Consider the following 14337-nt stretch of genomic DNA (forward strand, 5'->3'; position numbering starts at 1 on the left):
GAGAAGATCCCACTCAGTGGGGGTCACCTCAGGGTGTGTCCATCGCAGAAAATAATCCATCCTTTCTGGTGACGCCGTGAACTCCCTGGTCTGTCATACTTTATGAGATCATTAATGGTTTGCTGTCAGCTGATCACCTCTAGGCCAGGAACATGCTGGAAGATGAGACATTTGTATAAGGTGAGACTGTTCATAATAAACCACAAAAAACATTCTGTGAAATCACTTTGTGTTCATTCAAAGGTGCCTTTGTACTGTATCTTTTTTTTAAAAAAATATGGAATGCTTCATGAATTTGCGTGTCATCCTTGCACAGGGGCCATGCTAATCTTCTCTGTATCGTTCCAATTTTAGTACATGTGCTGCCGAAGCGAGCACTGTACTGTATCTTAAGTAAGATGTTTTATAAGCAGGAAACTGACCTGGGAATACACTTCCCTAGAATCCCCTTTGAGAAGCAAAGCAGCCAACTTTATTCTCTTTGCTCTTTCCTTGGATTTTTAGAATTACATCACAGAGGGTAACAAGCTCTAACCAGAGTCCATTTTTGTGATGATAATAACTGCTTCTATGGAAGGAAACCATTTTGGCATAATATCCTATGTGATCAACCACTGTACACTGTGTAAGAAAGACTAACATTTGCGTTCAGCTTTACAGAACGCCAAATCTCATCGCCCATTAACCTTCTCATATTTGGCTTCAGAGATGTGTATCTTAGTTCTGCACCCCAACCCTAACCTTTTGAAAGGCATCCCGCAGGGGCACGTGGTGAATTTGGAAAGCATTTGAAAATGAGGGCATGCTCCCTTGGATCAACATTATAGTGAGTTGTGCAGATGTTTGACCTTTCTCATGGTGTTAATCACATTTGGCTTCCATGATGAAGTTACTGGTTTTCAGGTACATTATGTGTCCTTGGCAGCATCTTTTAATAAGGGATGCTTGGGTGACAGCATTATAGGTGTCATAATGCTTTTAAACATTTAAAGCAGCAGTAAATGTTAAAATAATAGCTTTTTGTTGTTATTCAGTTGCTCAGTCGTGTCCAACTCTTTGTGATACCATTTACTTCAGCATGCCAGGCTTCTCTATCCTTTACTATCTCCCGGGGCTTGCTCAAACTCATGTCCATTGAGTAGGAGGTGATGCCATCCAACCATCTCATCCTCTGTTGTCCCCTTCTTCTGCCTTCAGTCTTTCCCAGCATCAGGGTCTTTTCCAATGAGTAGACTCTTCGCATCAGGTGGCTAAAGTATTGGAGCTTCAGCTTCAACATCAGTCCTTCCAATGAATATTCAGGATTGATTTCCCTTAGGATTGACTGGTTTGATCTTGTAGTCCAAGGGATTCTCAAGAGTCTTCTCCAACACCACAGTTCAAAAGCATCAATTCTTTGGTGCACAGCCTTCTTTAAGGTCCAACTCTCACATCCATACATGACCACTGGAAAAACCATAGCTTTGACTATATGGACATTTGTCAGCAAAGTAATGTCTCTGCTTTTTAATATGCTGCCTAGATTTGTCGTAGTTTTTCTTCCAAGGAGCAAGCATCTTTTAATTCCATGGCTGCAGTCACAATCTGCAGTGATTTTGCAGCCCCAAAAATAAAGTCTGTCACTGTTTCCCCATCTATTTGCCATAAAGTGATGGGACTGGATGCCATGATCTTAGTTTTCTGAATGTTGTTTTCAGCCAGCTTTTTCATTCTCCTCTTTCACCTTCATGAAGAGGCTCTTTAGTTCCTCTTCGCTTTCTGCCATAAGGGTGGTATCATCTGCATATCTGAAGTTACTGATATTTCTCCCATCCGCTTCTCCTCTTCAGATTGGCAATCTTGATTCCAGCTTGTGGCTCATCCAGCTGGGCATGTCGCATGATGTACTCTACACGTAAGTTAAATAATCAGGGTGACAATATACAGGCTTGATGTACTCCTTTCCCAATTTTGAGCCAGTCTTTTGTTCCATGTCTGGTTCTAACCATTGCTTCTTGACCTGCATCCAGGTTTCACAGGAGGCAAGTAAGGTGGTCTGGTATTTCCACCTCTTAAAGAATTTTCCAGTTTTTTGTGACCCACACAGTCAAAAGCTTTAGTGTAGTCAATGAAGCAGAAGTAAATGTTTTTCTAGAATTCTGCTTCTTTTTCTATGATCCAATGAATGTTGGCAATTTGATCTCTGGTTCCTCTGCCTTTTCTAAATCCAGCTTGTACATCTGGAATTTCTCAGTTCATGTACTGTTGAAGCCTAGCTACAAACAATCAAATTTGTATGCTGACTTCTCACATATATATACACCCTGGAGATTACTGTTATCCTCACTCTCTCTCTTGTGTTGCCAAATCCCCTCCCTAGACTGGCTTTTGGGCACATAAACATGTGCTAATGTCTCTCATCTTTAAAAACAGACAAAGAAACAAAAACCTCCCTTGACTCTCCCTGTCTTTGACCTGTGCCTGGGATTTGGGTGGGTGTTATTTTGTTTTTTTGGCTGTGCTGGGTCTTCATTGCCTCTCATGAGCTCTCCATTGTGGCATGCCGGCTTTTCTCTAGTTGCAGTGCGTGGGGGATCTCTAGCTGTGGGGCACAGGCTCTAGAGCACATCGGCCCGGTGGTTGCTATGTGCTTTGTCCCGAGGCATGTGAGATCTGGATCAAACCCAGATCTGGATCTGCATTGGAAGACAGATTCTTAACCACTGGACCACCAGGGAAATCCCTAGGATTTGTTTTTAATCAGGTATAATAAGATGAAAGACAGAGACAACTTCAAAAGAAGAGTTATCACTTGAAATTCCTGAGAGAAGGCAGTCCACGCCGCGCAGGGCTACATGGGGAAGCGCCATATGGGCAGACGTGAGGAGAAAGCATGGCCTGGAGCCTTTATTATGATTTGCACGAAGCGGCGCTAGTGGTAAAGAACCCACCTGTCAATGCAGGAGACATAAGAGACATAGGTTCGCTCCCTGGGTCAGGAAGATCCCCTGGAGGAAGAAATGGCAACCCACTTCAGTATCCTTGCCTGGAGAATCTCATGGACAGAGGAGCCTGACAGGCTACAGTCCATAGGGTCACAAAGAGTTGGACATGACGGAAGCGGCTTAGCGTGCACGTGTGAGAAGGAAGCAGTGAGGCTGGGTAGACAACCGAGCAAATTTGGGACTGGATAGTTTCAATAATTTCAGCAGTTTCTCTCTCCTCATCTGGTACCTGGCACCTGGGGTGATTTAGGGCTAGGGGCATCTTGACTGGTGCTGAGAGTTAAAGCAGTAGTTAAGAGTATGGGCCTTGGATTTGAGTTTGCATATGAAAGACACACTCTCAGACAAGTGTGTGTGGATTTAGCTAGCTCTGGGAAAGTCCGTCTCTCCCTGCCCCAGGATGTCAAAGTCAAAGCATCATAAAAGACAGAACATGCCGCAGCTAAGACCGGTGCAGCCAAATGAATGAAGGAATGAATAAATTTTTTAAAAATAAATAAGAAAAATTCTCCCCTCCAGTATATAAAAAAATGTACACCCTTTCTTTTAGCACTTGCTGCATTTCTTTGCTGCTTTTTGTGATGATGTCAGAGTTTGTGGTTGCTACTTCCACTTCCTCTCCCACCTCCACCCACCCTCTCCCAGCCTTCTCCTCCCTCTGCTGAGTCAGTGACCAATGACCTCCATGTTGCTAAATCCAACGTCTCCTCTCCTGCTTCACCTCTCAGAGGCATTTCTCACAGAATACGCTTCTGTCTTTGAAACTGTTCTTGGTTCCTCCCACCTGGCAGTTTGGACCCCAGTCTCCTCTGCAGGACTTTCTCATCTGTTTGGCCTCTCCAAGAGCAGGTGGCTGAGCCTGGGGCCTGGGTCCCTCTATCTACATCCTCCCGTGGTGAGTCCCTCAAGTCTTGTGACTTAAAAGTGCCATCTCTATGCCCAGGGCTCCGTCTTTACATTGCAGGAAGGCAGGGTGGACCCCTTCCAGGGCCAGAGAGTGGGCTCTTGTCTAATACTAGGAAATGAATTGTCCGAGAGGACACACGAGCTGACAGAACAAGAGACTCTATTGGGAAGGGGTGCCTGGGCGGAGAGAAGGAGGGTCAGGGAACCCAGGAGGACTGCTCTGCCACGTGGCTCACAGTCTCAGGTTTTATGGTGATGGGGTTAGTTTCCAGATTGTCTCTGGCCAATCATTGTGACTCAGGGTCCATCCTGGTGGTGCACGCATCACTCAGCCAAGGTGGATTCCAGCGGGGAGGATTCTGGGAGGTTGGTAGGACATGCGACGTCTCCTGTTGACCTTTTGCATATTCTTCCCGTTGGTGGTGGCTTGTTAGTTCCATATTTCTTACCAGGACCTCCTGTCATAAAATAACACAATAATGGTTACTATGGCACCTGGCCAGGGTGGGCAGTTCCAGTCAGTGTTTCTCCTAACATTTATGTTGTTTATCTCCAGCCTTGAGTCCATGCCTGTGTGCGATCTGCCTACCTGATTCCTCCTCTTGGGAAGCTTATAGGGATCTCAGGTATAACCTGATCAAAACACAGCCCTCCTTTCCAGACCCTCCCCAAAACGTGCTCAACGCTCAAACCCCCAAAGCCCTCCAGTCTCAACGGCTTCTTAGATATGACCCCTGAAGCACACACAGCAAAAGAAAAAGAGATAAATTTGATTTCATCAAAATGAAAAACTTTTGTGCCTCAAAAGGACACTATAAAGTCCAAAGACAGCTTATAGAATAGGAGAAAAAAGTTTGCAAATCATATTAGCATCTAGTATGCAGAATATATGAGGAAGTCTTACAACTCAACAATAAAAAAGAACCTAATTTAAAAAGGAACAAAAAAATAAAAAATAAAATAAAAAGGAACAAAGGGGACTTCTCTGATGGTCCAGTGATTAAGAATCCGCCTCGCAATACAGGGAACTAGAGTCTGATCCCTGGTCGGGGAACTAAGATCCCTCTTGCCACAGAGCTACTAAGGCCTCACCCTGCAGCTACTGAGCCTATGCACTCTGGAGCCGGCAGGCCACAACAAAAGATGGAGTCGATGACCAAAACAAAAGGCGGAGTCCGTGACCAAAACAAAAGATCCCGCAGGACACATTGGAGACCCCAAGTGCTGCAACTAAGATCCAATGCAGTCAAGTAAGTAAAGGATTTGAATAGACATTTTTCTAAAGAACAGCCTGCTGTACACCTGGAAGTACTCAATATTGTAAACCAACGATTTGTGTTGTTGTTGTTGTTTAGTCACTAAGCTGTGCCCGATTCTTTTGTGACCCCATGGACTGTGGCCCACCAGACTCCTCTGTCCATGGGATTTCCCAGGCAAGAATACTGGAGTGGGTTGCCATTTCCTTCTCCAGGGGATCTTCCCAACCCAGGGATGGAATCCATGGTCTCCTGCATTGGCAGGCAAGTTCTTTACCACTGAGCCAGCTGGGAAACCCATAAATCAATTATCCTCCAGTAAATGTTAAAAATAAGAAGACCAAATACACCAGAAAAAAAGAAGAAGAAGAAGGCTGATAGGCCTTCCCTGGTGGCATGGTGGATAAGAATCCACTTTCCAATGCAGGGGACCCAGGTTTGATCCCTGGTCCAGGAAGATTCCACAAGCCTTGGAGCAACTATGCCCGCGTGCCACAACTTCTGAGTCGGCTCTCTGGAGCCCGAGAGCCGCAGCTACTGAGCCCCAGTGCCACTGCTGCTGGAGCCTTCGGGCCTAGAGCCACGCACCGCAGCCAGGGGAGCCCACACGCCTAGAACCCGTGCTCCTCCAGAGAGGCCAGCACAATGAGAAGCCTGCTCAGCGCAAGTAGGGAAAGCCTGCACTCAGCAGTGAAGACCCAGTACAACCGAAAAAGAGTGACTGATAAATACTTGGAAAGATGTACAGCGTCATTAGCCATTAGACAAATGCAAATCCAAACCGCAGTGAGATACCACCTCACACCCACAGGGGTGGCTATAATATTTTTTTTTTTTTTTAAGTAACAAGTGTTGAGGATGTGGAGAAATTGAATCCCTCTTAAGTTGCTGATAGGAAGGGAAAATGGTGCAGCCACTTTGCAAAAGTTTGCCATTTCCTTAAAAAGTTAAACGTAGAGTTACTATATGATCCAACCATTCTCCCTAGGTAAGTGGTCACACAAAAACTTACACATGCATGTTCATAGCAGCATTGTTAATAATAATCAAAAGGTGGAAATAACCCAAATGTCCATCAACTGATGAATAGATGAACAAAATATAATCTAACAATGGAGTACTGCTGCTGCCGCTAAGTCACGTCAGTCGTGTCCGACTCTGTGTGACCCCATAGACGGCAGCCCACCAGGCTCCCCGTCCCTGGGATTCTCCAGGCAAGAACACTGGAGTGGGTTGCCATTTCCTTCTCCAGTGCATGAAAGTGAAAAGTGAAAGTGAAGTCGGTCAGTCGTGTCCGACTCTTAGCCACCCCATGGACTGCAGCTCACCAGGCTCCTCCGTTCATGGGATCTTCCAGGCAAGAATACTGGAGTGGGGTGCCATCGCCTTCTCCGAATGGAGTATTAGTTGCCCGTAAAAAGGAAAGAAGCACTGATACACAGCATCTTGGATGAACTTTGAAAACGTGCTCTATGTCACCAAAGACCTCATGCTGTGTGACTTCCTTTTATATGAAATGTCCAGACAAATCTGTGAAAGCAGATCAGGAGTTGCTGAGCGGGAGGAGGCGGAAATGTGGAATGACTAGTAATGAGAACAGGATTTCTCCCTGGGGCGATGAAAGTGTCCTGGAATTAGGTAGTGGTGAGAATTGCCTGTCATGAATTAGCTACAAGTCACTGTATTATATATACCCTTAAGGGTAAACTTTATGATGTGTGAATTATATCTCAAAAAAATCAGCACTAATAAAAGTGCAATACATATCACATGAAACCACCCTGTAAAATGCTCCGTCGCTTCCTGTGTTTGTTTTCTATCGCCAGCTGTGACAAATAAACACATCGTAGCTTACAAAGCACAAATTTATGATCTTCCGTTTCTGTGGGTTCCAAGTCCAACGTGGCTCTTGTTGGGCTAAAATCAAGGTGTCAGCAGGGGATTCCTCCTGGAGGCTCTGGAGCAGTGGCCACTTCCTGGCCTTTGCCACCTGCGTTCCGTGGCTCACAGTCCCTCCGTCTTCAAAGCCCACAACACAGCGTCTCTGACTCTATGTGATCGCCTCTCTTTCACTGACCACAGTTGGGAGAGTTTGTCCACTTTATAGAACACATGATTAGATGTAAATCAGCTATGTATGTGTGTGTGTGTGTGTGTGTGTGTTCAGTCGCGTCCAACTCTTTGCGACCCCATAGACTTGTAGCCCTCCAGGCTCCTCTGTCCATGGGATTTTCCAGGTAAGAATACTGGAGTGGGTTGCCATTTCTACTGTACTTCAATTTGAAGGAAAAAAAAAGGACACATGAATTAGATTGTGTCCCTTTGTGTAATCCAAGTTAATCCTTCCACTTCAAAGTCATTAACATCAATCTTCTTGAGAGTTCTTTTCTTGTAACTGGTTCTGAGATCACCATACCGACATCTTTGGGGGCCATTCCTCCACCAGCCACAGTTTCCATCACAGGTGAGCAAAAGCCAGAGTCCTTGCCCTGACTTACAAGACTCTCCGGTCAGGCCCGCCTGCCTCTCTAACTTAGCCATACGGCTGTCTCCCTCTCCCCTTACCCGACAGCGTCCTGGTCTCTTTACACACTCTTTACTGTTTCTGGCTGTGCTGTGTCTTTGTCGCTGCACGCAGGCTGTCTCCAGTTACGCAGAGCCGGGGCCACTCTCTAGTTATAGTACTTGGGCCTCTCGTTGCAGGGTCTTCTCTTGGGGGGCACAAGCTCCCGGGCCTGTAGGCTTCAGTAGTTGCTGCACGTGTGCTCCAGAGCGCAGGGTCAGTAGCTGTGGTTCCATGAGGCACGAGGGGGCTTCCTGAACCAGGGATGGAACCGGTGTCCCCAGCATTGCAAGGCAGATTCTTACACTGGACCACCAGGGAAACCCCACGCCTGGGGCCTTGGCACTGGCTGTTTCCTCTGCCTAAACATTTACTCTTTGGCCCTCTTCCCACCTGACTTCTCCTTGTCACTCTGATCTCGGCTTTGATGTCACCTTAGAGACATGCAAACTCCAACAAGCCTTCTAGTCACTCTAGCTTAAGTCACCAGAAAGCGCCTGCCCCCGCTGATGGGGTATGTTTGTTCGTGTGGTGTCTCATCGTCTCCATCCTAATTGCTCGGGACCTCATCGGTGTCTGTGTGACACTGGAATCATGTGTGGCACCTAGAAGCTGCTCAGTTGCTGCTTTTCAGTCACTGAGTCGTGTCTGACGCTGTGTGACCCCATGGACTGCAGCACGCCAGGCTCCCCTATCCCTCACCATCTCCCGGAGTTTGCCCAAGTTCATGTCCGTTGAGTCAGTGATGCCATCCAACCATCTCATCCTCTGTCACCCTCTTCTTCTCCCCCTGCCTTCAATCTTTCCCAGCATCAGGGTCTTTTCCAATGAGTTGGCTGTTTGCATCAGGTGGCCAAAGTATTGGAGCTTCAGCATCAGTCCTGCTAAATTAACATTGCAGGACCCTAGGATAGTTCCGTTGGGGTTTTACTTATGCCCTGAAAGGCATAAATAAATAGGGCAACATGTGAACAGCTTTCAAATTACTGGACTTTGAAATTTCATATTTGTGTTATTTGAATTTGCAGTGTTTAAGGAGAAATGTCTTGAATATTTGAATATTACTGTTTGGATTTGGTACAAATTGAATTTATTTGAAACACTACAGTTCTGTCCTTTCATAGGAAATTTCAGCAGAACTGGCAGGCTCGATATGGAGGATCTTTACTCTCGTGCCCAGAATGACTCTTCACCTTCTCACGCGCGCCTCTGTCCCCTCTCTTTCAGAAAGCACGCTCTGAATTGCCATCGGATGAAGCCTGCGCTCTTCAGCGTGCTCTGTGAGATCAAGGAAAAGACAGGTAGGCCATTGAGAAGGCACTTCCTGTGTGGATCCAGACCCACAGCCACTTTGTACCTCTGGTCCCGGCTCAGTCCTAACACGCATCCTGAGCCATCTTGCTCGTCACATCCTTCTCTGGCAGCAGTGGTTCAGATGATTCACTTTTGACTTGTCACAGCCCCACTTTCTGGTGTATTACCCTCATTTATTTCATAGTTTGTAACCGGAGAAGTACTGTTGCCAGCAAGTAACAAGCAGCTACATTCTGTGTATAAGATGTCAGAGGCATTGTGGCATTCCATTGTTTTACAAAAGGATCTACCATGACAGAATTCGGAAAATAGAATAATTTTGTTTTGGTTGTTTTAAGCATCCAAAGTAAGCCCCATGGAAGTTTCTGCCATTGGAAGTTCTTTTGTTTAAAAAAAAAGTCTTTTTATTTTGAACTAATTTAGACTTGCAGAAAGTTGAAAAACTAGTACAGAACATTCTCATATACCCTTCTCCCAGCTTCTTCTAGTGGCAACACCCTCAAAACCGTTGTTGTTCAGTCACTAAGTCGTGTCCGACTCTGCGATCTCATGGGCTGCAGCATGCCAGGCTTCCCTGTCCTTCACTATCTCCCAGAGTTTGCTCAAACTCATGTCCATTGGGTCGGTGATGCCATCTAACCACCTCATCCTCTGTCACCTCTCCCACCTCCTGCCTTCCATTTTTCCCAGCATCAGGGTCTTTTCCAGTGAGTCAGTTCTTCACATCAGGTGGCCAAAGTATTGGAGCTTAAGCTTCAGCATCAGTCCTTCCAATTCAGGCTTGATTTCCTTTAAGGATTGCCTGGTTTGATTTCTTTTTTATCCAAGGGACTCTCAAGTCTTTTCTAGCACCACAGTTTGAAGGCATCAATTCTTTGGTGATCAGCCTTTTTTATTGTCCAGCTTTCACATCCGTACATGACTAGTGGAAAAACCGTAACTTTGAGCAGGCCTTTGTCAGCAAAGTAATGTCTCCGCTTTTTATATGTGTCTAGGTTTGTCATAGCTTTTCTGCCAAGAAGTAAGCGTCTTTTAATTTCATGGCGGCAATCACCGTCCACAGTAATTTTGGAGCCCAAAAAAACAAAGTCTGTCACTGTTTCCATTGTGCAGTGATTAAAACCAGGAAACTGCCGTTGGTACAATGCTCTGTAACTGAGCAACAGGCCCTATTTGAATGTCCCTGGGTTTGGTCCTAAATGCCCTTTTTCTGTTTCAGGATCCACGTTGCATGTAGTCATCGAGTCTCCTTAGTTACCACCAATCTGTGAAGTTTTCTCCGTCGTTGTTCCTCATTCATGACGTTCATACTTGTGCTGAGGACTGCTCAGTCATTTTATAGAGAGTCCTTCAGTTGTTTGTCCATTGCTTCTGCATAATTAGACTGAGGTTGTGCGTCTTTGGCAGAAATCATGTCTGAGGTATGTGCTGCCAATAAATCCTACCACTGATAGTTCTGGCCTTGGTCACTTGGTAAAGGTTAGGAACAGTTTGAAGGTTTGTTTGTTTGTTTGTTTTAACTTTTGATTGCGCTGGGTCTTCGTTGTTGCTCACAGGCCTTTAATTGCAGCAAACAGGGGCTGCTCTTCTTTGCACGGGCTTCTCGTTGTGGGGGCTTCTCTGGTTGCAGAGCACAGGCTCTAGGCACGTGAGCTTCCGAAGCTGCAGCTCACAGGCTCAGCAGTCACGGCTCGTGGGCTCTGGAACATGGGCTCCGTAATTGTGGCACACAGGTTTAGTTGCTCCACGGCATGTGGAATCTTCCCAAATCAGGGATCGAACCTGTGTCCCCTGGGCTGGCAGGGGGATTCTTATCCACTGGCCCACCAGGGAAGTCCCCTAAAGATGGTTTATAAGAGAAGCCAGCAAATATGGTGAAGATATCTTTAAAACTAAAGTCCTCAATAGAAGGGTTGTCACTTGATTAGAGTGAGTTGGTCTCTTGAGAGCAGTTATTTGAACATTGCGTGTCACTTTAGAGCACAGCTCTTCAGTAAGACTGGGGCTTGTAGAAAGTACATATGTGGTACAAAAGTATGTTTCTTTTTCTATTTGTTAATTCAGTTATTTCGGGGTCCTCGTTGCTTTATGTGGGCTTCCCTTGTTGCGGAGCACAGGCTCTAGGCGTGCATGGGTTCCCGCAGTTGCAGCTGGCGGGCCCAGAGCATGCAGGCTCCGTAGTGATGGTGCAGGGTTAGTTGCCTCCGGCCTGTGGGATCTTTCCAGACTGGGGATTGAACCCACGTCTCCTGCATTGGTGGGTGGTTTCCTATCCACCAGGGAAGTCCAAGATTGGTGCAAGATTGATGTATACTTGACATGGACAGTGGCAGAGGGCAGTGACATGGCCTGAATTCCTTTTTGCTTCTGGTTCCGTCACCCTGGCACGTGACTGAAAATGCTCCTGTCCCTAGTCCTTCCCTGTGAAGTGGGGACAGTGATAACACTTAGCTCATGATGACTGAAGACTGTGTGAGTTCATAGATGTAAGGTTATGGGTGCAGTGCTGGCCTCCAATAGTTATCTGATGACTGAAAGAGAAATTCAATTTTAAACCTATTTAAGTTTCACCTAAATGCTGTAAGGACATAATATTCTTTTTTTCTCCCACAGTTTGAATATTTTTTATTGTGATAAAATATACATAACATAGAATTTACCCCTTCAACCACTTCTAAGTGTACAGTTTAGTGGTATTCAGTACATGCACATCGTTGTACAGCCATCACCACATCCACCTCCACACGTTTTCATCTTCCTAAACTGAGACTTTTCATAAGAACTAGCCTGTGGTATGAGTGTGTATGCTAAGTTGCTTCAATCCTTGCTGACTCTTTGCAACCCTGTGGACTGTGGCCCGCCAGGCTCCTCTGTCTGTGGGATTCTCCAGGCAAGAATACTGGAGTGGGTTGCCTGCCCTCCTCCAGGGGATCTTCCTGACGTAGGGATCAACCCCATATCTTTTACATCTCCTGCATTGGCAGGTAGGTTCTTTACCACTAGCGCTACCTGGGAAGCCCAGCTTGTGGTGTATTTCTTTTTTAATTATTTTACCTTCCATGCACTCTGTAACCCAGAAACTTACATTCCATTTGGTTTACAAAGCCACTATAGTTTGAGTGGTCTGCGTTTGTTCTGATAAGCTTGTTTATGCGTGTTTAACTTTTTATTTGGAAACAATCACAGATTTACATAAATGTTCCAAGAATAGCACAAATAAATTTTCTCTCTGCACTGTTGGAGGGTAAGTTGCTGCCGCGATGCCTCATGACCCCTGCACACTTGAGCACATTTCCAATGAACAGGGCACCGTCTCCTGTTTACCCACAGAACAACCATCATGGTCAGAAGAGGAACACTGATACGTCACCCACCAAGGAACCCTCAGATCTCGTTCAGGCTCTGCCAGTTGTCCCAGTGATGTCTTTTAGAGAAAAGGACAAAAAGAGTCAAGGCCTCATGTTGCCTTTAGTTGTCACATCTCTTTGGTCTTGTTGCATCTGTGATAAGACCCCTGTGTTTCCTTGACTCTCATGACCTTGAGCATCTGGAAGATCGCAGGCGAGCCCTCTTCCTTTGGGCTTACGTGGTGTTTCCCCATGATGAGACTTCTACTACACATCCTCAAAAGGAAGCCATGCCTCTTGTCACGCAAAGACTGGTCAGTGGTGCCCACAGTGGCTCTGTCCCCTCTTGGTGACTAACTCTGATAACTCAAGTAAGGTGGTGTCTGCCAGAGTTCTCCTTTTTAAAGTCGCTCCTTTTCCCTTTGTAATAAGTATTCTGTCGGAGGTACTCTAAGACTACTCCTTATTAAATTTCCCATTTATTCATCTTTAGGTTTTGTATCGCTATTGATTCATGGAGTATTATTTAACACAGTGAGTTACTAGTATCTCTTTTCTTTCTCTCTCTCTGTTTTTGGCCATGCGGTACAGCTCGCAGAATCTTAGTTCCCCAACCGAGGGTGGAACCCATGCGCCCTACCGTGGAAGCATGGAGTCCTAACCACTGGACCACCAGGAAACGCGCTCACTTCAGTATCTTTAATCGCAGCTCAGCACCACAGGGTTCACTCTCTCTCTCTCTCTCTGGATTGGTCACTCACCTCTCTGACAGTCAGAACCCTGTGCCCGCCACCCTTGCTGCTTTACTCGTTTAATCAGTCACCCCTCCCGTCTCGTGTGTATCCCTCCTCCTCCCCACGTGGATCCCTTTTCACCACCTCAGCCCCTGACCCGGATCCCCGCCCACTCCTGCCGGCTGCCCTCCTCACCTTCCTCAGCCTCCAACGGCCGGAGCCAGGTCGCCCTGCCCTGTGGACAGGCCTTTGCCCAACAGGCCTATAATGCCCCACCCCTGAGCTCCTGCTCAGGTGCTTCTCACAGGTGTCTGAATGTCTAGTGGTCTGTCTTCTCTGTTCCTTATTCATGTATGTTTTTATTTGTGTTCCTTATTTCTGTTATGGGGTGCAGATATTATGGCTTCCAGTAAACAAAGGTCGGGCTTTTGGGGGGTTTATAAACAAGTTTGCTCTCAACGCCTCACAGCACCTCCCTCCAGAACTCTGTGTGAACCAGATAAGCAGCATTCCTGCAACTGAAAAGCAGCACAACCCAGGAGTCCCGTGGGCTGGAAGACACTGCCCTCGGGACACGTGGTGTGTGTCCAGCGCCTGGAGCTCCTGGCACAGTCACGTGCTCCTTAGCACCAGGTGGACTGTGTGATGTCGATCACCTTCCTCAAAATTGTGCAGCGTTGGTGCCTCTCTCTGAGGCGTGCTGTCGCCCAGCCAGCCCCCACCTGCCCCTGGAGGGGAGAAACAGCCCTCTGGGGGCTCCCCACGGCCCCCAGCAGTTGGCCCTATCGTCAGAGCGCCTCGGCTGTGTGGATCCTTGAGGTTTTTATTGACAACTTAGCTATGCAAATAATAACCAATCTTTAAAAGTCGTTTCATCAGCTGTCATCTCAAGAAGCTGTGGCTCTTGACAAGCTTTTCCCATCAGCGAGGTGCTGGGACTGATCAGAAAACTGCTTCCTGAGTGCTGCGGCTGCACTGTCTGGGCGCATCTACTTTTGCTTCATCTGATTCTGTATGTACGGACGTGACAACAGCCGTTAGTCAGCTTCCAACTCAGCAATTTCAGGAGAAAAAGAACAACTCGACACTTACTGCCATCAGGACTGGCTGAGGTGCCCTTTTTAGCCCACGCCGTTGCCCTGGCCCATCCTCCCAGGCTGTAGGGGTCACACTCAGGGCTTCTGACCCCACCCAGCCTGAGTCCCAAGGCAGCTGTGGGGCCCACAGTATAGG

At 46.7% G+C, this 14337-nt stretch overlaps 1 protein-coding gene and 1 non-coding gene across 11 annotated transcripts in view; one reads left to right on the top strand and one right to left on the bottom strand.

Moving 5' to 3' along the window:
* Window positions 1–14337, top strand: part of PBX4 (PBX homeobox 4) — a 56350-nt gene that overhangs the window by 12949 nt on the left and 29064 nt on the right. For 9 of the 10 annotated variants that reach the window (XR_015166419.1, XR_015166418.1, XR_015166423.1 and 6 more), the window contains exon 2: window positions 8937–9010. Coding sequence is in view for 4 of the 10 variants with exons in the window: in XM_086408128.1 (XP_086264254.1) it covers window positions 8937–9010 (74 nt within the window). In the remaining 6 variants the exon portion in view is untranslated. Of the gene's footprint in view, window positions 1–3738; window positions 3880–8936; window positions 9011–14337 lie in introns of those variants that run through there. The other variant, XM_086408131.1, reaches the window with a different exon arrangement.
* Window positions 272–378, bottom strand: LOC147368039 (U6 spliceosomal RNA). The gene has a single exon (XR_015168684.1). It is a non-coding gene; the product is annotated as a U6 spliceosomal RNA (small nuclear RNA).

Source organism: Bos grunniens, chromosome 7, assembly GCF_055505025.1.
Source record: "Bos grunniens cultivar Pamir isolate PY7600 chromosome 7, Bosgru_T2T1.0, whole genome shotgun sequence".
Taxonomy (NCBI): Eukaryota; Metazoa; Chordata; class Mammalia; order Artiodactyla; family Bovidae; genus Bos; species Bos grunniens.